The 27052-nt window shown below is 42.7% G+C and overlaps 1 protein-coding gene across 1 annotated transcript in view; it reads right to left on the bottom strand.

Annotated features, from left to right (window-relative positions):
- Positions 1–14865, bottom strand: part of BMP3 (bone morphogenetic protein 3) — a 28407-nt gene extending 13542 nt beyond the window's left edge. The window contains exon 1 of the mRNA XM_048847480.2: positions 13631–14865. Coding sequence (XP_048703437.2) covers positions 13631–13958 — 328 coding nt within the window. The 5' untranslated portion in view covers positions 13959–14865. The remainder of the gene's footprint in view (positions 1–13630) is intronic.
- Between the last annotated feature and the right edge of the window lie 12187 nt (positions 14866–27052).

Genomic DNA, 27052 nt, shown 5'->3' with positions numbered 1-27052 from the left:
GCAAATGGCTAGCTTGACACCCTTAGAGAACAAACGTTCTTTCTCTGTCCAGGAGAGGTCTGGCATGGGCAGTTGCAGTTTAGACCTCATCCAAAACCCACTGAAGTCAATAGAAAGAGTCCTAGTTGACTATACTGGGCTTCAGATCAGTCTTTTTAAGCTTCAGCGTATCCAATTACCAGTACGCTTCAACCCTAACATCTTCCTACCAACGGAGGATAGGTGTAGGGAATGAGCTAGAACTTAGAAGAGTTGGGCTCAATTCCCAGCTTTCTTGTGTGACTCAGGCAAACCAGTGGGGCTGGCGTTATCAAAGGTGCCCAATTGAGTTAGGCACCCAAATCCCATGGAATTTCAATGGCGCCTTTGAAAGTTCCATCCTTAATCTCTCTGCACCTCAGCTCCTCATCTGTAAAATGGGGACAACACTTTTGGATCTTTATTTTTTGTTTAGTGTCTAGCTGTCATTCAGAAACGTACATGTACAATGTGCCAGGATAATTACTAATATAAATTGGGATGTGTTACACTTCCTTCTTCAAAATATTGTAAACTTCAAAAACTAAAAAAACAAACAAACAAAAGTTAAGCGCTATAAGTGTTCTGCTACATCAGGGCCCGGGCACAAAGTCTACATATCATGCAAATCCCACTCCAAATAGAACCCTAGTGCTGGCCCTTTAACAAGGGTAAATTTCACCCTGTATTTGTAGATTGGTTCCCGGCATGCTAGAGCAGTGGCTCTCAACCTTTCCAGACTACTGTACCCCTTTCAGGAGTCTGATGTATCTTGCATACCCCAAGTTTCACCTCTCCTAAAAAACTACGTGCTTACAAAATCAGACATAAAAATACAAAAGTGTCACAGCACACAGTTACTTAAAAATTGTTTAGTTTCTCATTTTCATCATATAATTATAAAATCAATTGGAATATAAATATTTGACTTATATTTCAGTGTATCGTATACAGAGCACTATACACAAGTCATTGTCTGTATGAAATTTTAGTTTGTACTGACTTTGCTGGTGCTTTTTATGTAAAACAAGGCAAATATCTAGATGAGTTGATGTACCCCCGGAAGACCTCTGTGTACCCCTGGGGGACATGTACTCCTGGTTGAGAGCCGCTGTGTTAGAGCATTACATGTCCATTGGGCTAGAGACTGGACCAGCAACAACTACAAAATTAGGAGAATAATCAAAAACATATACCTAAGTAAAAACAAAGCAAGCCTCTAAAGATGTGGAAAAGCAAAAGGCTTTCTCTCTAGTCCCACCAGCCCTCAAAGTACATCAGGAGCCATAGTACGGTTATTTTAAGGCTTGGGTAAGGCAATAAGAGAAGAAATATTTCTGCACAATTGGCTAATCCATGACATGATATTTTACAGATCTTTATTACAAATTAATGGCATTCGTACAGCATCCTGGTTTTAATGCAGACCACAGTCCACAGCATAAACTTTCCTCCAGAATAAGCGGGTCACGTTTTGATCCAGTGCACTAAATGATGTCACATTTTAAGGTGCAGAAGTCAAAAACAACCTGTGCACAATGTTTTAGAGATAGGAGGAGGCTGCTAAAGAAGAATCAAGATCTGAAACAAGGTGTTAATGAGAAAAGACATCCATGTTATTGGAGTGGAAGGGTCAAACACACCCTCTTTCCTGTATGCATAATCAACAAGGAAACAAACCAAGGGCAATAATTCCATATAGCCACAATGTTACCGTGCCAGTGAGCAGGTTCTTGTGGAAAGGGGGATTTCCACGGCTTTCAAACTACAGAGGTCAGTCCAACAGGTATCTCGCACAACCCAAAGACACACTACAACAGGGGCCGGGAGTCACCAGGGCATTTAAGCTTGTGTTTGGATTATCAGCATAAAAGTAATTCCATTGGGTCACAACGAGCAACAGCAGGTTTTCTGTAAAACAAGTTCTATGCTCAGATTGCGATGACGTTTATATTGGTCAAACTGGCAGAAATATAGATTCTAGCGTTAAGAAACACCGGAGAGCTGTAAAATTGGGCTGTATGGAAAATACAGCTATAGTGGAACAGGCAACAGCCCCCAAAAGGACTGGAAACAAACCAACACATTAAGTTTAAACCTTCTTTGACGTCATGGCAATCCACCTTCTCAAGAGTCTGAGGAGGGATTTTAGCTCACAGGGTTTTGAAAGAGTTCCTTCATCTAAAAGAAATGACAAAATAAAATCCAGAAGTGCCCATGTAAATAGGGATGAGCAGGTCTTTGGATAAAGAAAATGACTGCTGATATTAACCTTTGCCCAAGCACTTCAACTGAACACAAATCAACACTTTCTCCCCCTCTGATGTTCCAAAAAGTTTGGGGTTTTGGGGGAAGATGGAACTCTGGGCTTCCAGATTCTGACTGGCAACATCAAAATTGCCAGTAAGGTCTGAATAAAGCCAGCAAATGAAGTAAAAAAACCACATCTCTTTCCCATTTTTTGCTAATAGAGCCCAAGTGTTTTAGGAAAAGCGGGTAGCGCACAGTTAAGGGATGGAAAACATCTATTCTATTATGTTCATTGTTCTGCAAAGGCAAGGAAGAATAGTTTATGCAAAATTTCTGACCCAGCAGGAAGAATTGAGAATCCCACGCAAACAAGAACCTGTTTTCACATGCTTTCTGATGGGTTTTGTGGATTCGAGATGTTCAGGTAGGTCAACTTCCAGGTGCTTAGATTAAATGAACTAAACTGCAGAATGCTTTGAGATTCACCCAATTTGTGTCTATGAATCATTATCTGAACACTTGGTTTTCAACAGATTAGATCCTAATTTATTTTGTTGTAGAAACAGGGCAGGCACCGTCTCTTACTACTTGTCTGTGCAGCACCTAGCACATGACCACCTGATCTCCGTTGGGGTCTGTATGAACACGTGAATAATAAATACATCTACAAATAATTAATTACATCAATCTATTCATAGGGACAATTATGTTATGAGTGTATCTGTTGAATGAGCTTATTTTTACATGCAGAGTCAAGTTTTTCTTTTTGGATTTTAGCAATTCTATTCATAACAAAAATGGTAGCAGTCCAAAATCTCGGAACAAAAGAAAATGGGAACACAAATTAATCTGTTCTTGCTTAAAAAAGAAAAAAAAACTAACTGATTTGTGATACACATGAAGGGGGCAATATGTATTTTGATTAACAAGCAAAACCAGACAAGCCATTCTTGCACTCTTAAAAAAACTAACTAAATAAAAAATATTTACCGTCAAACATCACGTGCTACCAATAGATGGTGCTGCTTTCATACAACCCGCTTATGGAAAGACTGCAAGGAACTAATCCAGTTTCCCACCTGCATGTAACTCATGCTGGCTGATTATTAGCTATTGTCACGAATGCGTTCTGTATTTGGTTTTTGAATTAGATTAAAACAAAAAAAAATACACAAAAATGTATGTCTTGGTTTGACATCACTTGGGAACAGAGTTCAATTCACCCTTCATGCAACAGGGAAAATGGATTTCAAAGCATGGGCAGCAGACAAATTAAAACAAACCCCTGAAGTATCAAACAAAGGATGAAGATTTAAAAGAGGGTTTAGGCACAAGGTACCTGATCCTGCAGTTTTTTTCTCAGGTAAAACTCTCATCGAGACTGCAGCACTTAAACCAGAAGAACATAAGCTCCTAAGCACTGGCTCCCACAAACACTACAGTTCAAACTCTTGATTAAAGTCAAGAGCTACTGAGGAGCATGTTACAGAATAGGAAGGTCCTGTAGGATTTTTTTTTCTTTCTACAGTCATGAACCAGACCAGCCTTTCTCCCTACTGACTTCAATAGGGAGACTGACTTACACCAGCTGAGGATTTGGCCTTTATCATATGAATAATGGCTAAGAGGTTTCTTTGTAAAATAAATATAATTTTTTTTAAAAAATGACACTTTGGGCCTGACTCCCATTTACATGGCAGAGTGGTTTAAATGAAATTAGGCCTGATAATACCACTTAGCTCTTATACAGGACTTTTCATCAGTTGATTTCAAAGCTGCTAATCGATTTCAGGTGTCCTGAGCCCCAGTTCAGTGCTCAATCTGCTACGCCACACTGTCTCCTCCCAATAAGAGGATTTAAAGAGTTTACATACAGTATAATCTATTGAAACAGCAGTCTATGTCTCAAACAAAATAATTCTACAGGTCAGAAAATCTAAGCACTCTCAAGGGATGGCATCAGAACAGCCCTTTGATATGCTTTCCACATCAAACAAAATGGCGGAACACTTCACTGCCTATTTGCATAGTCAATCCTTCCCTGTTGCTATTCAGTTGTGTATGAAATGTTCATCAACAGATCTGAATACACATCTCCAGGTATTTTATGCCGAAGAGAGAAAGCCCAGAGAGGAGCGTTTACAATACTGGAGATGGGCTTGGTGCCCTACACTCCTGCCAATGCTTTCTCTCAGGATCAGGCGGCATTGGGAGAGGAGGTCTTACAACGGTTGAGTATTACTGCTTTGCATATGGTTACTGAAGTGGATAATCAGAAGGAGAGATCAGTTTATTGGCTGAAAATATGGAGCCAGATTCTCCCCTGGCACCTAGATACCACAAGGTCAGATTTAAAAGGAGAGGATTGTTCCCATTAAGGCATCTAAATGAAGTGGCCAGATTTTGCCCTTGTATGCTCAGCACTTCGGAAAATCAGGCCCTATGGTTTTCAGCCCCTTGTAAATTGCAATGGACAAGACAGACTTCAAACACACTTATTGTTATTATTGTGGTACCATGTAGGAGCCCCAGTCTGGACCAGAGCCCCATTGTGGTAGACACAGAACAAACACACTTTATTGCTTACATTCATGCAGTATATCCTGGGGAGGCAGATGTGGTCCAACCACTAGGGCATCAGACTCACCTGGCCTTAACTCCGAGTCCATATTGACTCACCATGTGACAGTGAACAAAACATTTAACTTCTCTGTCTCAGTTTTCCTGCGTGAAATCCTGACCTCATTGGAATCAATGGCAAACCTCCCCTGGAGCCAAATCGCACCCGCCTTCTGTAAGAGCACAAGAGATGGAGCTCCACAAAGACGGGTAAGCCTTGTGCGATCTATAGCAGGAAGGTTCCCTCTAAGTAGAACTAAATATGTACATATTCTGTGTTTAGTACGACAGACTTGTAGACAACACCCTTAATCAATTCAGCATTTGCCTTCAGGGGAGGTCTACACTATGGCAGGGTTAGACGCTCTGAGATAGATCCACTGGCGGTCGATTTAGCCGGTCTAGTAAAGACCCACCAAATCAACTACAGATCGCTCTCCAGTCGATCCCTGTACTCTACCCCCGACGAGAGGAGCAAGCTAAATCGATGGGAGATTTTCTCCCATCAACCCCCTGCAGTGTAGACCCCACGGTAACTCGACATAAGGTATGTCGATTCCAGCTATGTTATTCACATAGCTGGAGTTGCGTAGCATAGGTCGACTTACCACAGTAGTGTAGACATAGCCAGTTTCTACACAGTGATATCAGAGATGCTCGTGAAGTTACCCATACTTCGAATGGGAAACAGACCTCTGATGGCACTGTGCGGTACCTTTTCGTATATGACAATTCTTCAAAGGCAACCGTTGTGCTTTCTCTTCCTCCCACAAGAGCCCACAGCTGTTTGTGCTGCTTACTGCCCTTACTGGCATAAAAAGTATTTAAAAGGCAAAACTGCGAAAACTGACATCACCAGCATAAACATGTATTCATGTTACAAGGGGCATTCCCAGGCATCAATAAGCTGGAACCAGTCCACTAACATGTGGTGTGTTTACCTTTATAGAGGATATATTGACATTTTTATGGACTGCCAAATCTATCCCATGGGTGAAAAAGGATGCAATAATGAGGGCTATTTAGCTATACAGTCATCGTTATCCATAGTTTAAATTAGATATTAAAGCAGTTTACTTGCACCAGTATATAGTTAAGAATGTATCAGCATTTTCATTATAAAACCCTGTTTTCATGGGTTCATAGCACAACTGAGCTGAAACTTGGAACAGAACATCTCAAGGCCGGGAATACAATTTCTGATGCCAAATTTCTTTCCCCCCTAACTTTACCCTATCCCTTCCTATCAACCTTCTCCCAAACTCCCCAATTAATTTAGATGTTTCTAAATTTTGCATGTAAAAAGTATAAAACTTCCCAATTTTGTTAAACATAGCACCGGATTCATTTTTTTAAAAGAAGAAGTTTCGGCTGTAATATTGATCTGATGGTTGATACCTGGAATTTAAAAAAAAAACCATCCTTCTATTAAAATTATAATAGCTTTAATAAAAAAAAACTCAGAAAAGCAAAAACATGCAAGCTCAGTAACTAATTTACAGGAGGTGTTTTATGACTGGAAAGATTTTAGTATGCATCTTACACGTCCTAAATGTACTATGTCTTTTGTAAATTAAACACAGAGGTCATACCAGCTCTGAAAGTAATATATGGTTTATAGTACCCATCCATGAACTATGGACTTCTTTCTTTAAAAAGAATTGTTCCACTATATGTGCTCAATACTGCAATCCACATGTAAAGTAACTGCAGAGGTAGGTGTGTGTGTGTGTGTGTGTGTGTAAAATCATCTGTAAAAGCGGATAATATGGACTCAATACTGCAATCCACATGTAAAGTAACTGCAGAGGTAGGTGTGTGTGTGTGTGTGTGTGTGTGTAAAATCATCTGTAAAAGCGGATAATATGGACTCAATACTGCAATCCACATGTAAAGTAACTGCAGTTATGTATAAAATCATCTGTAAAAGTGAATAAATAGATTTTCATGCCTGGGCTTGTGGATTTTCATCCCAATTTCATAAGGGTGAATTTATTTGCTCTTTGATAGATATACATAGATATATAAGGCCTGATTCTCCTCGTTTACACCAGTTGTACAGTACTGGAATTAAATTTCCTTCAGGTGAGTTACTTCTTATTTACACCACTGTGAGAAGAATATCAGACCCATAGCGAGTGTACTCTTATGTAGCACAAAGACTAATATCAGTAAACTGGTTAAACGATGGATTTTTCAACTAGATAACACATAGGGCCTGAGTCTCCTATCACTTACATTGGTGCAAGTCAGGAGTAACTCCACTGAAGTCAATGGCGATACATCAGTCAATAAATCCAGCCTAAGACCAGAATCTACACCAACCAGAACAAATTCTGGGCATGATCCTGTAAGCCCTCGTCCTGTGTAGCTCCCATCAGTTTCCAAGCAGAGAAGGTTTATCCTGGGGAGGCAGATGTGTTGCTAACTCATAATGTCTCACCTTTCAAGTTTCTTATGCAAAGAACCCGATTTTGTTTGTATTTCATCTGAAGTGGTGGGACTCAAGGGGTCACCAACAACTTAAAATATATATATGTCACACTTCTATCAGAATGTTTTGAAAGCTGCTGTTGCAAATGACCCCTGAAAGAGGTTAGAGGACAAAAAGTAGAGTTTTCTTTATTTTGTTTTTCAGTCTGACTGCAGTTAATGATTAGTCAGTTTCACTATACTCAGTTTCCCGAGGTGTCCATGTGTGGGTGTTTCGTGCCACAACAAAGGGAAGGAAAACCGTCTTAAAAATAGGAAAAGGTGGTCATAAAACCACAAAAATTGGCTCATGAGCAGATGTAATACCTGAAATTACTTTAAACACATTTAAAAAAACAAAAACAAAACTGACTCCATTTCAAGTTGATGGTCTCCCCTTTCATGATGCTCTGGTAAAGGTGTTTTAGTGTGCATTTCAGAAGTCCCATCTTCCAAGGTTGATAACTCAGACAAACATTTTTTCTGGGTTGTAACTTTTCATTCAAGGCCAGAACCTCACGTAGTGTAACTTAATACAGTTCCATTGAAATCAATGAAGCTACACCAATTTACACCAGCTGAAGAGCTGGTCCCCTAATGTCCTAGAAACCTGATAAAAAAAAACAAGTGGTTTTTTTTTCCGTTTGGTTGGTTTTTTATTGTTTTTTCTCCCCCCTCCTATCTTTCTTCTTACAAATGTGATTGCAACAGCACTTAACGAGCACTAAGAAACCATTAAGTTAAAATCAAGTTTACATGTCAGACTTATGTTTACAAAACTAAGAACAGTACTTCAGCTATAACTGTACATTTCCTTAATCTACCCCTTGTTATGCTTAAATCTTCTAGCTCATGTGGTATGGAGAATAACTCACTCTTGGGACGTTCTGAGACAAAGAACTATAAGCCTTATTCTCTGCCTTACTCCGGCGAAATTTGTCTTTGAAACAAATGAGGAGTTTTACCGGAGCAAGGACTGCAGATTTCATCCCATGAATATCTCACTACTATGTTTCTGACTGCTCTCTAGTTTACAGTCTGATCCTGCTCTCATTGAAATCAATGGCTGAACATCCATTGAATCCTATGCAGGATCAGCCTCATACACAGGAAGAATCAAGAGTAACTCCATTCAAGTCAGCGAGAGGAAATTGTGCCAGAATTTGACGTATTAAATGTGTTGTATATTCCCACATATTTAAATTTAGTTCATTGTTTTTACTTGGTGAGGGACTTTTAAGGTTCTTACTGATTGATGTAAAAACTCAACAATTAAACTTTTAAGTTGATTTAACTGTATTTTTAAAAAAATATTTTTATTTGCCTAAATGAAAAAGAACATGTGAAGAAATATCTAAATCAGAAAAGAAAAACAATTACGTAATTCAGTCCATTTCTCTGCCATTACAAGATTATCCCCCTATAAGCAAAGGATTTCAGTTCAGCGTAGGGTGGACTCTTCAATCCCAACTTCCTTACATACTTCTGAAAACTCCATCCGTAGCAGGCAAAGTTTTAATTTTACAATAATCATTAAGTTTGTTTTCATTACTTATTTTTTCATCCATATTTTCAACTGCCCTTGTCACTTCGTAAGAATTCAGCTTTCAAAAGTGATGCCCTTTCTTTTGTTTGGCTAAAAGATTGGTAGGATTTCTAGTGATGGTAGCCAATTTTTGGACTCATTAGACTACATGTGTTATCTTTATAAAGTCCAGAATGTTTGCCAGCTGGGTTAGTTGGAAATCTAGCAAATAACTTTCCTTTATGTCATGTTATCAAAATTGTATAGTAGCCAAAAGTTCTTAATGAAGGTAAAGTGTTGTGGACAGCAAGCTTTCAAGAACTTCCATATGTTTTATCATTTGCTATTTTTGATAACTGTATTTTCAGAAAAATTAATCTACCTCCTTTCTCAGTTACACTGTAAATTAGATCAGTGGAAATATCTTTTTCTGAACTCCATCCTCATAACTGACACAGGCAAACCTGCACTGATTTCCATGGGAGCTTTACTGGTCTCATGAGTATAAGATCGGTCCCTTATCAGTTAGGGACATCATCCTAAATTATTGAGGGAATGGTGGCAATGAGGTTTAAATACTGTCATATGAACAGGAATGGGAGGGGGGGAGAGAAGAGAGGGAGAGTTGAAATTTACACGGAGAATGTCTTAATAAGCTAAGGACAGAATCTGGAAACAAAACAGCTCAAAAGGGAAATACTGTCAGTGTCCTAATTCTATTGCATTATAAGCCAAATATTAACTACTTTTAACCTTAAGTAAATATAAGATTTTTTTCCCCCCTGCCATCCTCCCCCCCATCATTTGATCTAAGGTTTTATAGAACTGCAAGTTTCTGCCATCAATAACCTTACAAATGAGCTGCTGTATCCTAAGGGAAAGGGAAGACAACCCCTAACTGGTTAAATATGTTGCATAAATACTTATAAAAGTGTCAGAAAACTTATAACCACTTCAAATTTATTGCCTTGGCACTTGAACTGTGAAAGTATTGGGGGAGGAGGAAAGGGGTTAGTGAACAGTGTGTTCATAGGACTGCTGCCACCCACAGTCAAGTAACAGTATAAATATAATCAGAAAGACCACAGAGATAGGATTTCAACCAAAGGCCTTCTAGGTTTAGAACAATAAATACCTTTAATCAGGTGTGTTTAAAGGAGCAAATACCACTCAGTCCAGATTGTACCATTCTCTTTTTCAGCATATTTCAGAATCAGGACATGTGCATCAATAGGAAACATTGAGAAGGCTGCAGCCTGCTGCATAAGAGACCATGCTTTTAAAAAGATAGGACAGGTAGGATTAAAAGTAGGTATTCCCTGTCCCTCAGCACTAAAACCGTACAGAAGCAGCTTAATTGGAACAGTGTAGGGAAATCTTTACATACCTCAGGTCCACAGGCTCTGACGCCAATAGATTTAGGGTCTGACCCTGCAAACACTTATTGTGGGTTGTCCTGGACAGACCATCTCACAGTAGTAAACAAGCAGTGAATGTTTTCAGGATTGGGCCTTAAGTCTCTTGCTTCCAGAGGAATTTGGCTACTCACAGTAGTTTGCACTATGCCCAGTGTATGCACGATCAGGTCCTTAACAACCAATCCATACTGTAGCCTTTAAAGAATCAAAGGCTGGGATTTTCAAAGAAGCCTCGGGGGGAGTTCAGCAGCCAGCTCACTGAATTTCAATGGGAGTTGGGGAACTACTTCTCTTAGGCGGTTGTGAAGTCCCAGACAATGATTTCATTGGGACTTTTGCATGTGAAACAACAGCAGGGTTGATCAATTAGTGTCATGAAAAATATCTGAGTAGTAAATGAGGCTTTATAATGTGTCTATAGCAAGGCACATATTGTAGGGATGGAGAAGTCTAATGGAATATAATAGTTTGGAATCACAACACTGTATTTCAGGTTTCCAGCATTTTTTTTTGACTCCTACATATTAAAAGCTCCTGAAATGACCAGATAGCCAAACAATCAGGAACAGATGATACTTCTTCCCCTTTGCTGTTAACGCTTGCTTCTTTTGGTACATAGTCTGGGTGGATTGCCAACGTACAAACATGCTTGGGCAAACGGTACAATTTCCAAAAGCATCTACGTGACTTCAGAGCCTGAGTCCCATCGATGTGCTTTGGAAATATTTAGCTATTCATTTAATTTCATAACAGCAAAGATGTGCAATTTTTCAAGCTTTCATTTTTTCTTTAAAGATCTGAATTAAAAAAAAAAAAACCTAGCCCATCAACGATGTGCTACTTCATGGCAAGAACTAACTGCAAAGGGCAAGAAGCCAACAAGTTGTGTCAAAATAGGCAATGTAGATTTTCCCCTCGCTTTAGACAGATATTCCCAAGTAAGAAGCGACTTTCAATATTGATAGGTTTACTGGTGCATTTCAGTTTAAAGCCGAAACCCCAATTATGCCAAAAGAGATAAACTCCACTTAACAGAGCTCCTGAGGGGTAAATTATTCTGTATGCACGACTGTATTTAAAGTAAAACCATCTTCTTCTTCCTGTATTTGTTACTAAATAGACCTTTGCTGCAATCAACTTTAAGTAATTATATTTCTATATCTAGCTGCCTGAGAGAGCCCAAAGCCACTTTACAGTCCTAATATATGTGCAAAACACTCCTTGAGTTCAATGGGAATTATAGAACAGCTTTAGGGATAACCCTTAATAGGATATACACAGTACAACTTAGCTAAACTTCAACTATCTGCAACTTCCTGTTATCCAAAAGAGAGTCATGTCCCCTACTGCCTGTTAATTACACCGAAAATCCCCTCAGTTATGCAAATCCTTGATTAGACAAAATCCCCATGATATTTGGTTAATCAGGGTTGTACTGTATCATACATGGCACTCCGCTACCAGAGGGATAGGAGCATTAGCAATATAAAAGTATATAATTAGAACAAAATAGATAAAACACTAATTAAACCATCTATATGATGCAGCGTATGCATTACATCAGAAGACATATTGGTATATGTGTAGGGAGCACGACTTGTTTGTTTCTTTCACCTTCAAGTTACAGTCCCTGAAGTTCCCTGTCAGTTTAAACATGATGTACGCTAGGGCCCTGATTCTGCAAAGACTCATGCACATGCTAAAGTTAGGCCCCCACTCTGCAAGACCTTATGTGCATGCCTATTTCATTCTCCTGAGCAGGCTCATTTTAAATGAGTTGCTTTCTTGAACCGTAAATCCTGTATACTACAGAAACATCTTGCAGTTTGCAGTGCAGCGGCCAAATGCTCACAGGTCATCCTAATGCTTTCAACAACTGAAACGTGCAACTTCAGTTTGATTTGACGGTGTAAGTCAGGGCAGCTAGAAAGAGGGGATTTTTGCATTGAAAAGTCTAAATGGTATATTAACTGTAAATGTCATTTGGCCAGTAAAGCTCCAGAGTGTATTTATATAGTCATCCTAAGGCTTTCACTGATGAATGGATTTTTCAGGAGCTGTGCATGTTAGAGCTTTGGGGAAATCTCTTCACAGTGGTTTCAGACAGAGGATGAACATTATCAGCACCTTAAAAATTATGGGCCTGATCCAGTCCCCATTAAGGTCACTGGCCAAACTCCTATTGACTTCTACAGTGCAGGATCGTTTATTAACGTTACTTGACATTTCCTGAACTTGAACTGGATACAAGTGTTGTCAATTTGACATTACATATATTTGCAAAAAGAAAAGGAGTACTTGTGGCACCTTAGAGACTAACCAATTTATTTGAGCATGAGCTTTCGTGAGCTACAGCTCACTTCGTCATGCTCAAATAAATTGGTTAGTCTCTAAGGTGCCACAAGTACTCCTTTTCTTTTTGCGAATACAGACTAACACGGCTGTTCCTCTGAAACCTACATATATTTGGTTTTATATGCAAATACTTTACTAAACAGCTTATTTTCGGCTGTGTTGAAAACAGAGCGGGATTAACCTATCCAGCTGCTGAAAAAGGAGCACCCGTCTCTAAACTCATGTAGGATCCAGCGATTATTATACGCACATATCATCACAGGGTAGGGCTAGAAGGTCTCTGGCACGGGTATTGCAAAATACACACACCAAAGCCAAACCCCCAAAAGAAAAAGGAATCTCGGACTATAGGTAAACTGTTTCCATATGGAGCTTCTCTGCTTTTTTAAAATTTGGATTATTCTCACTCTGCAGACCTACAAGCTTCCCTCCAGTGCTCAAACCCAGTGCAAAGCCCGTTACATTTCCCCCAGCCCCTTTGCATGAAGTGTCAATTGCCTTTTCAATGACAGCGCGGTCAGCCACACCAACAGCCTTCACCTCTCTCCTCCCACCCTCCGCAAGTAGTCACAACCACACAGCAGCTACAGATCTACCAAGCCGCAGTGGGAGGGAGAAGCCCCCAGTTTTCGGGGGGGGGGTGTCACATTTAGGGGGTTCCAGTAAGGCAGCCTTAGAAGTTTCTGCCTCTTGTGAGGAGGGCTCGGTGTGGCTTTCCAGGCGGGCGAGGTGCTATCTTGAATTGGACCAACTTCTACCGGCGACAGAGAGGAGCTTTGGAGCTTACTCAGAGCTCCTGACATTTCAGATGGGGGGGGGGGTCTGTTCCCCCCATGCATTGCCCCTGCTTTTGACAGCCCGGGAGACACACAATTGCGAGAGACTCGCCCTGGGATCCAAACACCTGCCGGGGCTCCGGGGAGGGGACCGAGGCCGCGGGGCAGCGGAGGGGAGCAAGGGGGTCCGTACTCACCCGCTGGCAGGGCGCGGAAGCTGCGGACCGTGTTGCCCTCCCGGAGGTGCGGGGGCTGGCGGCTGGGGAGCTCCTGGCGCCGGGCGCCGCTGTACTTGTCGTAGAGCCGGAGCATGTGTTCCGAGACCTTGTCGCCCGGCGGCAGCGGCAGCGGCTGCTGCGCGGGGCCAGGGTCACCTGCCGCCCGGGCTTGGCCGCCCGTGACCCCTCCCAGGGCAGCCTTCCTCCGCAGCCCCACCAGGTGAGCTCGCAGCAGGTCCCCCAGCGCCAGGCACAGGCAGCTCCAGCCCAGACAGAGGCACAAGAGCGAGCGGGGCGCCCCAGCCATCCTGGCCAGCCCCCCTTTCCGGACAGCCGGGCGTGCAGCGAGCCCCCTTCCCGCCCACCCCACAGCCCGCAGGGGAGCGGATCGCCCGCGAACCAGCCCCGCAGCGGCTTCACCCCCCGCCCCGGCCAGAGACAGCGGGGACCAGCCCGCGGCGCGGAGGGGGGCAGGGGGGGGACGGGGCAGTTGCGCGCTCTGCAGCGGGGCTACGGCTCGGTGCTGCAAACCCCGGGATCCTGCAGGCAGGAGGCTTTAAAACAAAAAGGCATGCGTGCAAAAAAAAAGGAAAAGGAAAGCAACCCCCCCCCCCGCCCCCGGTCGCCGCCTTGCCTGGTGTTTGCAATGAGCTCCGGGGCGGGGGAGGGGGGTTCCCCTTCCTCGGTGCGGGTGGGGTGGGTTGGTTGTTTTTTTTTTTGCAGGGGGGGCCGCGGTGGTTACTGTTATTGCAGGCGGGTGAGGGGGCGGTGCTCAAGCAGCGGCGGAGCGGAGTCTGAACTCGCAGCCTCCCCGCTCCGCGGGCTCTCGCTCCGGCCGGGGAGGGTGCGCGGCGCGCCGAGTCCCCCGGCTCCCGGGGCTGAGCCCGGGGTCACCCGCAGCCAATCGCGCCGCCGGCCCGGCCGGAGCCGGCTGCGAGCCAGGGGCAGAGCGAAGGGGGGAAACCAGCCCGCAAAGGCAACCCCCCGCGCGAGAGCGGCGGTGCTCGGCGCGGCCGGCTCGGTCACTCGCGCTGGTCGCGTCCGGCGGGCCAACGGGGGGAGAGAAACCTCCACCCGCCCTCTTCCAAGAAAAAGACCCGGGGCGTGGGGGGCGGCTTGCGGCAGTCGGGCGGAGAGAGTTTGGGGACGTATCAAGGGCTGGAAACACGTGCGCCCCGCGCCTGTGCTCCAGGTGATCGGTAACCCGGGAGCTCTGCCCACCTGACTCGGAGACCAAGCCCCGCTGCCCGGCCGTGGGACGCCTCCTTAAACGTGCCTTGGTTTTGCCCCGTCCCCGGCTAACGTGCGCAGCGTTGGGAAAGGTGGCCAAGCACGTTGCGAGAGAATCCCAGCAGGGGGCTGAGGGAGGAACAGTTTATTCCAAGCATTAAAGCCTCTTTCTTTCTTTTTCGATGCGTTCATGGGAGTTAAAAGCAGGGAAATCCTGCGCGCCACAGTCTGATCCGGATACAGCAGGGCATCCCACCTGAGCAAGATCCATGCAAAGGACTTCACGTGCCTCGTTCATCAAACCTTTTCACAGTCACCCAGAGGGAAATAATCGCCTCCCTTTGCTACCCCCCCCCCCAACTGCCACAATATACTCATTGTACGTGCAATAATATCCCTTTCAACTCAACTCCGATTACATTCTGCAAGAGAAATGCAGTCATTGTCATCTGGAATCCTCCCTTCACACATCTGGAAATGAAAACATACAAACAAATCAACACATGAAACGAGATAAAGTAGAAAAATCCCCGCCCTTCCAAAGTTTGTATATGCATCTGTTCAGGCTTGGAAAACAAGTATCTTTCTGGTCTGAAGAAGGGAAATATGAAATGATACTGCATTTAGTACATGGGATTTATCACTCAATATTTTTGCCATTGTCTTCATATTCTCACTCTGTACAATTATGCATTACTAATGTATATACTGTAGTTTATATCTTTCATGTGCATATTATATAGCCATATAAACGGCAAGCCCATACACACCTATAGGCTAAAATTTTCATCATTGCATAAGAGAGTTAGACACCCATCTTTAATTGATTTTCAGTGAGAGTGGGGTGCCCAACACATTTAAGAGTTTTTAAAATTCCCACCCATTAACTACAATACACGCATGTATATATGTATGTGTGTATATAAGGGGACAATCTTAGTAACATCACTACTGTACCATATATATAATATGGGGGCAGGTTAATATACCACATATATGGTATATTAACGTGCCCGCTTCCCTTCCTCCTCTCCCTCCATCCACAAAATTGACTAATTATTTTGGATGCCTTCGTTTCTGGGTGGCCAAATCAAAACAAGATCAAAGGATATGATTTTCGGAGGATGGGTGGTCAGTGATTCGTTCAAAAAGCTAGACACTTCTGAATATCTCAGATGTATACATATGCAGTAGTATGTTACCTCATGCTTTTCATTTTACATAAGCATGTAATTATCAACATACATTAAAGTATGGCAATTAAACACACAAAAGTGACACAATGCAAAAGTTAAGGTGTTATGGGGTGGGTTTCTTTCTTAAAGAGAAAAAGTATTCCTTGCTTCTGAAACTGAAAATGACTTGAATTGATTTTAGCTAAAAATTTCAACATACACAATCACATCTAGCTGAGATCAAGCAAGGAAATCTTCAGTCTAAAACAGGAGCAAGTAAAAATATGGGTTAGAATCAAAGAGCCATTTCAGCTTTAATTATAGTGTTTAATTATAGTGTTCTCTGCTGCTGCTGGGAGATATCATGAGAAAACTATTTAAATAAAACTTTAAGAGAGTGACACAGTCTGGTTTAAGCCTACACAGGCAAAGTCATTCACAGTTAAAAATGTACTTTGTTGTGCCTAGGTGTGAGATGACATTTCCAAAGCGTGAGGGATCTTACAGATTCTGGCCTTGATTCTGTTCTTACATCAGCATAGATCAGGAGTGACTCCCCTGTCTTCATAGCGGTATAAAACCAGTATAAGAGAGAGCAGAATCATACTCACTGTGTGTACATCCTAAGCAAAACTGGGTTAGCTAAGGAAGGAAACCCATCCTGGCATCTCACATTCCTTTTGTGGATTTATTTCAAATCCTTTAACTTTGTTGTAAAGCACTGTTTATGGGTTCATTTCTTTTGTTTTTATTTAGTTTTTAAAGATTGCAATAATTACTACAAACCAAGCATGTATGATAGTTTACACAGTAAACCACGATGTGTCTACTCCACAGCTATTACAATCAAGGATCTAAGAATGTATTTAGGGACCTGAGAAACAATAGTTACACTGACTCTTTATGGTCTAGTATGTTAGATCCTGAATCAGGCCTTCTTTACACACAGTTCTGAGCCCTGATCATGCAGTTCTGATGTATTTAAACTCCCATTGACTTCAGCTGAAGTTATACATGTGGAAAGCCTACAGGACTGGGCTCAGACTATAATTATGAACTTATTAAAGATGCTACATAAATACAAATTGGGGGTCAAATTCTGCTTGTTTATGAATAGTTCCCCTGACATCAATGGGACAATGTATGTGAGTGAAATCAGCAAGACTGGCTCAGTACCTGTGTTTGTACTAATCTGCAACATTTGGAGTTCAAAAAACAAACCAACCAACCAACCTCAACCCCCCATAGACTGAATTTATTAAATAAGCAATAAAGTTCCTACGAGTACGAGGCTAAATAGAGAGAGGGGTGTTTTTTCTAGGGGATTCATTTCAAAAGGAGGAAATATTAATGTCTTGTGGTCTGATTGTGCAACTCGTACTCAAGCTGAATACAACATAGTCATGCAAGTTACTGGTAATCATCATGAATAAGGGTTGCAGATTTGGGTCCTTAGACTTTTGGGGTCTGGCTGATTCCTGTTTCACAGGTTTAACACCAAAGTATTTTTATTAGTATTATTTCTATTGCAGTAGTGCCTAGGGACCATTATCATGGACCTGGACCCCTTTGTTCTAGGCGCTGAACAAAAGGACGGTCCCTGCTTCAAAGAGCTTAGAATCTAAACTTAACTGTTGATTTACACCAATGTGAGCTAAGCATCAGACCCTTGAAGTCTACGCAATTTCTGCTGCTATGTTGAGGAATTGTGAGGATTTGTGGGAGAGCTAGGTTCTTAGCATCTAAAAATGGGCATTGTGCTTATGTTATAAACATCCTGGCAGTTAGAGAGCCTCATAGGACTGACAGGTTCACCCTCTGGGTGCCCATGAAATGATCTGATAGTGAACTTTACAGAAGCAGACCTCACTGGGGAAGGTTATTCGATCGTTCCCCATCTCGAAATGCCATTGCGTCCATATATCAATGCAGCACATTCATCTTCCGTGAACAATATTCCTAACTATACGACACATTTCTGTGTGATTGTAACAAAATCCAAACAGCAGATATGCTGGGTTATTTAGGCTTAAATCAAGTCCCATCTGTTTGTATAACCCTGTATGTGTCATTTTTGGGAGGGGAGGGGAAGTGGAAAGAGAGAGAATCCAGCAGCGGACTGGGAGAGCGATGCAGCTGGAGGAGGACATGGATGATGAATTTACAGCCTGCCTGTCTTGCGTGGCACATCTACGCTATCAGCATCTTTGACAGGATCATGAAATCAGCATCGTCAAAGCGTGAGTCTGCTGTACTGTTGCTGCTGCTCTGATTGACTGCAAAGAGCACAAGAATATACGGGATCAAGAAAAGCCGGATTCAAATGTGTTGGGAATATTCAGACTTTCAAGTACCTACAAAATACATTGAATTGCAGGGTCTTTGTCTAAAGTCCCCTTTCATGAGTGCTTGTTGAACTACCCTGTAATCTGGGGGCAAGACGAGTTTTATTTTTCCATGGTTTGCCATATTTTGTATTGCTTCGTGTCTTCCGATTATGGACTGCTGCTAAATTCTAGCAAGATAGCGATAGGGCCAAATTCTGGCTCTCCACACCTCCGCTGTGGGAGGAGTGGAGCTGTATCAAGTGAGAGGAAGGTCCCTGAAATGATTCTAGCTGCACAGGGCAGATGCAAAGTGAGGTCCCTTAAGTTGCCAAGGCAGCTGACCCAGGAGCTGTTCCCACCAGGTTTATGCCAGCAGAGAGTTTTCTCTTCCCCGTCTGTACAAAGGGACAGCTGGATCAAATTTCAGTGGCATTGTGACTATGCAGCCTGCTCTGGCAGCAGCCGTACGGATTTAGTATAGACCACTGCTTAAAAGCAGTCAGGCCTGGCCCTGTGCACCCCTCTCTACCCCAGCTCTGCGGCCTAAGGAACTTTGAGCAAGTGAAAATAACCTTGGGGAGGAGGGCTGTTGTTCGCTCCCTCACTCCCCCCACTACCCCAGCTCCTGCTAATTGGTGCCATTGGAGATAACACCAATTTTTTGTGTTGTAGATGCCTGTTCACTAGGAGCCGGCCTGAGATCACCAACCCGTTTCACACAGGATGTTGCAAAGATGACAATGAGTTCAAGCCACTGCCAGTCTGGACCATATCCAAGCCAGTAATCTAGAGCGGAGAGGTTCCATATCCTACTGCCAATCCCCCGAGACATCTAGGTCTCACTGGTTGTGCTTAAGTAAATATCTAGTGTAGTGCTTATTGGTAATGACCTAGTAAGTGAATAAAAATTTGGCAGAAAGAATCTGTGCTTAATTCAAATTATATAACTTAAACTTTGTGATGGTGATTTCGTACCCATACTATTAACTGCAATTTGTTTTATGTGACTGTAAATGTCTGGTTACATTTTACAGAAAATGTTACAGGCTACAATGCCTACATGATTACCCTGTGGATTTTAGTCACAGGAACTCTTACACTGTAAGGGTGGGAGTTAGGTGCCCAACTCCCATTGAAAGACCATGGGAATTGGGAGCCTAACTTCTACTAATGCTTTTGAAAACCTCTTCTAAAATCTTACAAAATAAGGGCTCAGTTTTGTGCTACTGAAATCACTGGGTATTTGCTATTGACTGGGGGGAACTTTCAAAAGCAGCTAGAGGATTTAGGTGCACAAGTCCCATTGACTTATCACTTGAAAGCCAGTGGGACGTATGCTTCTAAATCTCCTAGGTATTTTTGAAAACTCTTCCCCTTAAATGGGACAGACTCAAACCCTAACATTATTATGTGTGGGGCACAATCATTTTATGTTCAGGGTCAAAATCACCCCACATTGGAGGGAGGTTTCAAAGCAGAAAGAGAGGGTCAAATCCTGAGCCTCCACTATGTCCCCTTTGAGCTGTTCCCACTCCTCTCCCAAGGTGTCACGAGTTGCGTACTCCAAAATGGAGGTATTCAAAATAAGTCTTGACATTTTGGTCTTGTCGAACAGGAGGCAGCCAATCCAAGAGAAGCATCTCAAATCACAGGTTTTGAAGACCGTTCTTTCACGAATATACGCCTATTTGTGAATACCAGTTTCAGTACATTATGGTTTTTAAGGGTATGTCTGCACTGCAGCTGGGAGTGAGCCTCCCAGGCTGGGTAGACAAACATGTGCTAGAGGGGCTCAAGGTAGCATGCTAAAAATAGCCATGTGGACGTTGTGGCAAGGATGGCAGCTCGGGCTTTCAAGCCCACCCAAGCCCTTGGTCTGAGCTCGGGCGGCTAGCCCCAGTGTCCAACGGAGCTGCTAGTTTTAGCGTGCTAGCTCAAGCCCTGCTAGCACAAGTCTGCTGACCCCAGCTGGGAGGCTAGCGCCAAGTTGCAGTGTAGACATACCCTAAGTGGCTGGCACAGAGACCAGTTTTCTATCATGTCCGCTGTGGGTTGTGTTTTTTTCTGTCAGTGTTTATTGCGAAGATAAGGCCACATTAAAAAGAGAGAGAGGGAGAGAGAGATGCATGGAGATTTGGCAACGTGAGGAAATGGGTTCCTTTAAAATCAAACATTTTGGTTTGAATAAATTGTGGTTGGTTGGTTGGTTTGGAGTCTTAGTAAGGCCCCATGTGAAATTCTCAATGGGCACCTTTTCAGCTCGGTTTCTTGAATAACGTTTTGCAAACGGTAATAAGGGCTGTGGAAAGAAGCTGTGGTTTGGTTTGTGGTGGATATTTTGATCCTGGTGCTACTTTCAGAATGGAAACGTAGTAACGCAAGGCTTTTATAATACCAGCTGTGGCCTCAATCCTGCTCCCAACGAAGTCAGTGGGAGCTTTGCCATTGACTGCAGTGGGAGCAGGAACAGAACGCAACAATAGATTTAACAGTATCATTGGGCTTGGCTTTAATTTCAGAATGAAGCCGAGAGACACCCTAATACATTTGAATGAGCCTTTCCCTGACTAAATGGATAGTAATTTTTTTATTGGGGCCTTAGCCTCCTCTGGTTTTAATTTAGTTATTATCTAGTCCAGTGGTGTTCAACCTTTTTTCATTGTGGACCCCTAAACATTTCAAATGGAGGTATAGACCCCTTTGGAAATCTTAGACATGGTATGCAGACCACAGGTTGAAAACAACTGATCTATTCCATTAAAAAAAAAAAAAGACTTCAGAGGAATGAGCTAAATGCCCATCCGGCAAAGAGAAAAAGGATGCTACTTTTAGAGAAGAGCTCCTGGAAAGAAATTCCTTGAAGTTCCTGTATTAGAAAGAAGGACGGATCTCAGCCAGAACTTTGGGGAGATTGTGACTTTCTCAACTGACACCTTATCTGTAAAATGGACCAAACCAAAACATTGTATCTCAATTTCTTCCAAATGTTGGGAGAATCCAGATCTTGACCAACCTGGTCAAGAGATATCTATCAAGAGATCATAGAGCCAGTATAATAACTAATAGCAGGTAGCTGAAGCTAAACACCTCTGTTGGTGTCAACATGGTTTCTAAGAGCCAAATTGTGTCTGGCCCTTATGCGTTTGCATAATGGGGGTGAGCGCAGGCTGGCCACATAAAGTCTCCCCTACTGACTGTGTTAGAGCCAGGCATAATTGTTAGAACGGTAGGTGCCAACAATTCATTTTCTGAGGAACCAATTGATACATCTAAGCTGCTTCTCAACTAAAATACGACAATTACTGCAATATAATTTAATTCAGAGAGCATCTTCTGTATGTACATTGTTAATATAGGGTCAAATCCTGTGGATCTTACTCAGGGCCAAATCCTCAGCTGGTGCAAATTGGCTTATCCATTAAATCCATTAACTTCAATATAGCTGATCTCTTCATACCAGCAGACTGTTTGGCCCTTGTTTATCTCCCCCTTCCCCACCCCCAGCCCTAATTAATGCAAAACTCCTATTTGGATCCTGGGGGATTTTCTCAATAGGCTCAAAGCTGAGCAGGGGCCTTAGCATTTGACCTGTAATTATGTTCACAATAGGTGCCCTTAAACATTAACATTTACTACACCGTAGTATTTTTACTTTAAAGCAGGTTTGCCTACATTTTAAAGGGCCCAACGCTATTCCAGTTGAAATCAATAGGAATGTTTCCACTAAGCTAAATGGAAGCAGAATTGGGCTCAAAATGTGTAGCTCTTTGAGGCATTACAGCTTAATGTAGTGTAAATCATATTGACTTTTTGGGTCAGATCCTCAGCTGGAGTAAATCAGTGTAGCTTCATTGACTTCAGATTCACCTGGTGCAAACCAGTGTGTGTCTAGCCCTTTCAAGAGCAGCAGCTGTTAATCACAACTGTTAAATTTAATACTGGGAAATCTACTTTCTGGGCCATAAACACCACGGGTATAAATGGGCACAGTTCCACTGCATTCAGTGGAAATGTGTTATGTCAGCCGTGAATTCCACTTTCTTCCTCCCCTCTCCCCCTTTCTTAATGGGTATTTGTGGTTTTTTCCTGAGACCTCTCCAGGTGACCACACCCAACCATGTATTCTGATGGGCTTTGGAAGTCTTCATTGTCAAAGAACAACCAGGTCATCTGGAGGAAACCCAAAGGGTTAATGCGTTGAACTCTGGTTGGTGTTGATGGAGGAGCCGTAAAAATGATTTGTGGGCAAAGTGCAATGAGATCTAGTCTGAACTTGGGTGTAATAGCACTGTGCATATTTTACATATTTAATCAAACAAAACATCACTGTTCTGATTTGCCCAAGACAGCGACTCAGTGGCATAATCAAAGCAACTGAATGGAATAAAAGCTTACCGACCTTTCCTTTGTTTATAAAAACAAGACAGACTTTTCAAGATGATACACTGACCGCCTCCAAACCTCAGAGGGAATACAACTTTCTAAATCACATCTTCAGTACAAATGTAAGAAGCAGGTCTCCGGCAGCCTGGAAGACAGGTCTCTGCACAAAGCAGCAGAGGAGGCATGCAAAGCTAAAAAATATGAAGACAGGCAAAAATTACAAACCTCACCACATGGGACAGATTTTGCTCACACAGTGGTGTAAGCCTCCAGAGACAATTAGTCTCAGCGGAGTCACTGCGGATTTACAGCAGTGTAACTGAGATCAGAATCTGGCCTGCTGTAGACTATGAAAAAAATGATATGTTATCAGAATGAATAGAAAAGATACAAAAGGGTCAAATTATAGCCATGAGGGGCCTGATCCTGGATGGGGCAGGTGCACACACAAAACTCCAATTGGCCATTATGTATCTGAAGCAAAAACTGGCTCAGAATATTTAATGTAAAGGAAATTCTGGCCACCCATATAAGACAGCCTGGATACTCTTCCTCCCAGTTTATTAACACATGGGCAGCTTGCTTTATCATTGGAGGTGACTTGGCCACCCTCTCTCAAGCTGTTGTAGGCTGGGTCATTTTGCATTTCTCATTTCTCCTTGTGCTACCCTGGCATCAAACACAAACATCACCACCACGGAAGGTCCTCACACATGGCTATCGGTGCAACTCAAATCTGACCTACTCTTTCCACCTTGGCCCCAACCATTCTTTGCCACTGAACCTCAATCCTGTCTGCTGTCTCCTTGCTGAGATTCCATTTTGTGGTCCATACGTTCTGCTACTGCGGTGCACCTTGTAATAAAACACAGGAGTGCTGGGAAGGAGCTAGTCTTTATTTCTTGGCCTCAGTCACATTATGGGTCTCAGGGCCAATTAACTTCATTTGAATGATGTGTAACCCTTCTGCCAGTGTCCTCAGCAGCAGTAAAGGCCAGGTTCAATGCTCTCTAGCAATTGCTTTTAAAATAACAAAAAATGAGCGGAAGCCTTCACTTGAAATCTTGAGCCCCCATTCCCTGGCTTTAAGAACTTTAAATTTAACACACACACACCCTGTAGGGGTGTTTCTTTCCCCTTCCCAACCACTTAGGAGTCCTTGGGAATAGGAAACCACACAGACCCTTTTTGGGGGGGAAAACAAGATAAACCTCTGTTTACATAATAAAATGAAATTAGCAAAATCCAAACAGTGCATTTGGGCCGACCACACCAAAGTACTTATTAATTGCCCAGAACTCATATTCACAGAGCAAAGCCCACTCACCTGTACCTCATTCACAAATCCAATTAGACTTGGGGTGGTCATGTGGGCATCAGGAGGTGGCTCTCCTCAGGCTGTCCACTGCAGCCAGCTGAAGTTCGCACCATCAGCTCCTGGTCAGGCCTGCTGCTGCCAGGTCCTAGTTCACTGCAGTCAGCTGCTCCAGCACAGTTGCTGTCAGGTCCAGTCCCGCAATAAACTCTACTGCTACTGCCAGCCCGTCCAATCTCATAAAGACAGCTCCATGCAGGTCCACCATCTCTGGACAGGCAACCGAAAGCAAAACCCTCCCCAGGGCACAGCCTCCAATCTTTCTGACATAGTCTCTGCTCCCTTTTTTGATTTGGGCTCAGTACACCGCTGTCGGCTCAGGGTGATTCATTTTCCCCAGGCTAAACCATTCACAATGTCTCCCTCCTTACATAAATATATTTCCATGCACTATTTAATGGAGTTTCCAAAACCCAGAACACAAAGTAACTCCAAACAATACATCATAAACCACTGTATAGAACCATGCTGGGGCAAAATTATAACTTGCAAATTAATCCTGCCAGATCTAGCGTTCCATATTCTCCGATGGGGGAGCAGAGAGCTTCTTTTCCCTTCAAGACTTCTAGCTCTGGGGCTTACAGATGTGCAAAAAAAAAAATAGATTTCTGCTAGACCGGGCACCGGGGAGAAGCTGGCACCAAGCAACATTCATTGGGGTGCTCAGTGTATCCTGTGCTTGTTCTGGTAGCAAGTACTTCTCTACCCTTTGGTGGTGATCTCCCAGTGTAACTCTTCTAAAGGCCTGAAAGATCCCATGTTTCTCTGATCACAGAGAACATCCGCTGTGGGCTCTGGAATAATTCTGCTTTGAGCTATGAGATGGAATAAAAGGAGCCTCAAGAGAATCTTGGCCAAAGAAAAGCAATGGTTTTCCTTCTTGTAAAGAGTGTGTACTATACACTGGGCTCTAATCAGCATGGGCTTAGTGCATTCTGCACCTGTGTTTTTGTTTTCTTTGCAATGGGAACAGTTGCTTGGTCTGTGGTGCATGTCACTGCCTGCCTCGCAGAGAGCAGACCGCCAATTTTCTTCATTTGGGTCAGGTTTCTGTTCTGTATGTTGAACGTTGGTGTTAATGGAGGGATTTACTCTTCAAAACTCATTCAGTGATGGCCAATTTGAGAATACCATCAACAGCTGGAAAATAAAACATTTATAAAGCGAATGAATGTGTAAGTGTTGCATCCCATTGGAGGCTTTGTTAGCAGTTTACACTGGGTGGGGTGAGTTCTTAACATGGCACAGGACGCTGTCTCTTGCATCTTATTCTCTCTGTTTCCTTTGTTCAGCTTCATGGGATGTGGCTTGGTTTGCGAGGCTGCTGCTGCAGTTGTGCACCTGAGAGTGCAGAAAAGGCTGCTCGGCTTCCCCAGCAAATGCCTTACTATGTAGCTATAATGTTTGAATCTGGGTCCTAACTTCTGCCAGCGTTCAGGGCTGTTTGGCTATGGGTGTTGGACTGGATCATTATGCTGGCAGGAAACCTGCCCGTTGCGGAGATTGAAACGTCAACAATGTTAGTGCTGTTCAGATCTCTGTTACTACAGTGGAACAGTAATATAGTTATCACCAAAAACAAAGGGCATGATTCTTAGACACACAAACTCCCTCTGCTAGTGTAAGGGGACATAGCGTAACTGAAACCCAGGGCCAGAACGTATACTTGTGCCCTAGGAAAGAATCAGACATCACAACCAGGGAAAAGCTTCCAGTGTGATTAACAGAAACGACAGCCACAAACAAAAGAAAACGGCAGATGAGTCTAACCTGATTCCCTTAGTGAGACATGCTAGGGAGATTTTTTTAATTCATGCACAGTAAGGGTATACATGGAAATACATCAGAAAGGAATTTTGTACCTCAACATCTAGTATATTATTTTAAAACCCACTCTGCTATACAGTCTTATTTCCTCCTTTCCCGCCGTCTTTTCTGTGTCCATAAACACTGAGTTGTGGATCATTTCAATCCATTAATTTTCTTTTGAACTTAAAATTAAGAAGGTGAATTTTCTTTTGTACTTAAAATTCAGAAGGTTACGGTAGCAAGAGGCATAATATATATGGCAGCTGATGGGTAAAGATTGAGTAAGGACCCTACATTCTTTAAGGGAGGTTATGTAGCAGGTGGCATCAGTTTAAAAGTGAATCAAGCTACAGTAATGCTATGGGGGACTTATGTACTTGGAGACAGGCACTGTTGTTCGATCTGCGAGGGGAATAGGCTATGTTTCTGGGGGAAGGGGCCTACGTGGTTTGCCAAGATCACCCCAAATCTTTATTTGCAGTTGAACTGGTGTCCTACAAGTTTCCAGCTCTTGTGGTTCAGTTTATTTAGTGTATCAGAGAAGGGTAGGCAAGGAAAGCAGGGACAAGAATGGAGATGTTAACCAGGAAGAAATTGCCTTATATGAGGTTCAAAACATTGTTAAAAAACCAAAAACCTCTGTAAAACCATGACTAGGGTCCCAGGTCCATGCAGTTTTGCATATTTATATCAAATTCCACATAAAAACAAGAATATCAATTTCTAGGGATAAAGTAAAAGAGCAGAATACATAACGTACACAAAATAATATTTATAGACCTTAGCTATCTGTAACCAGTTTAAATATGCTTCACACAAAAAAGCCACTGGCATAAAATAACAACTGTATAGATCCACTGTTGTTGTAATATAAATTCACAACCCCCTCCACCCCGTAATTCAGTGTAAACTCTAGTACAATTGTATTGAATGTACACTTGCCCTATCTTACATAACTGTCATGGTCAGAGTGGATGGTTTGTATTCATTGCTGCTGAAAAGTTAGAGTGCAGGAGGAACATTCAGGGAGTTTTCATGCAGTTATTTCTTGAAAAAACGATTTCTTTGATTACCATGTTTGCCACACTGGTCTTGCTATGTA

This window comes from Caretta caretta, chromosome 4, assembly GCF_965140235.1.
Source record: "Caretta caretta isolate rCarCar2 chromosome 4, rCarCar1.hap1, whole genome shotgun sequence".
NCBI classification, from domain to species: domain Eukaryota; kingdom Metazoa; phylum Chordata; order Testudines; family Cheloniidae; genus Caretta; species Caretta caretta.
The sequence above is the reverse complement of the archived record's forward strand: the minus strand, read 5'-3'. Positions and strand labels throughout refer to the sequence as shown.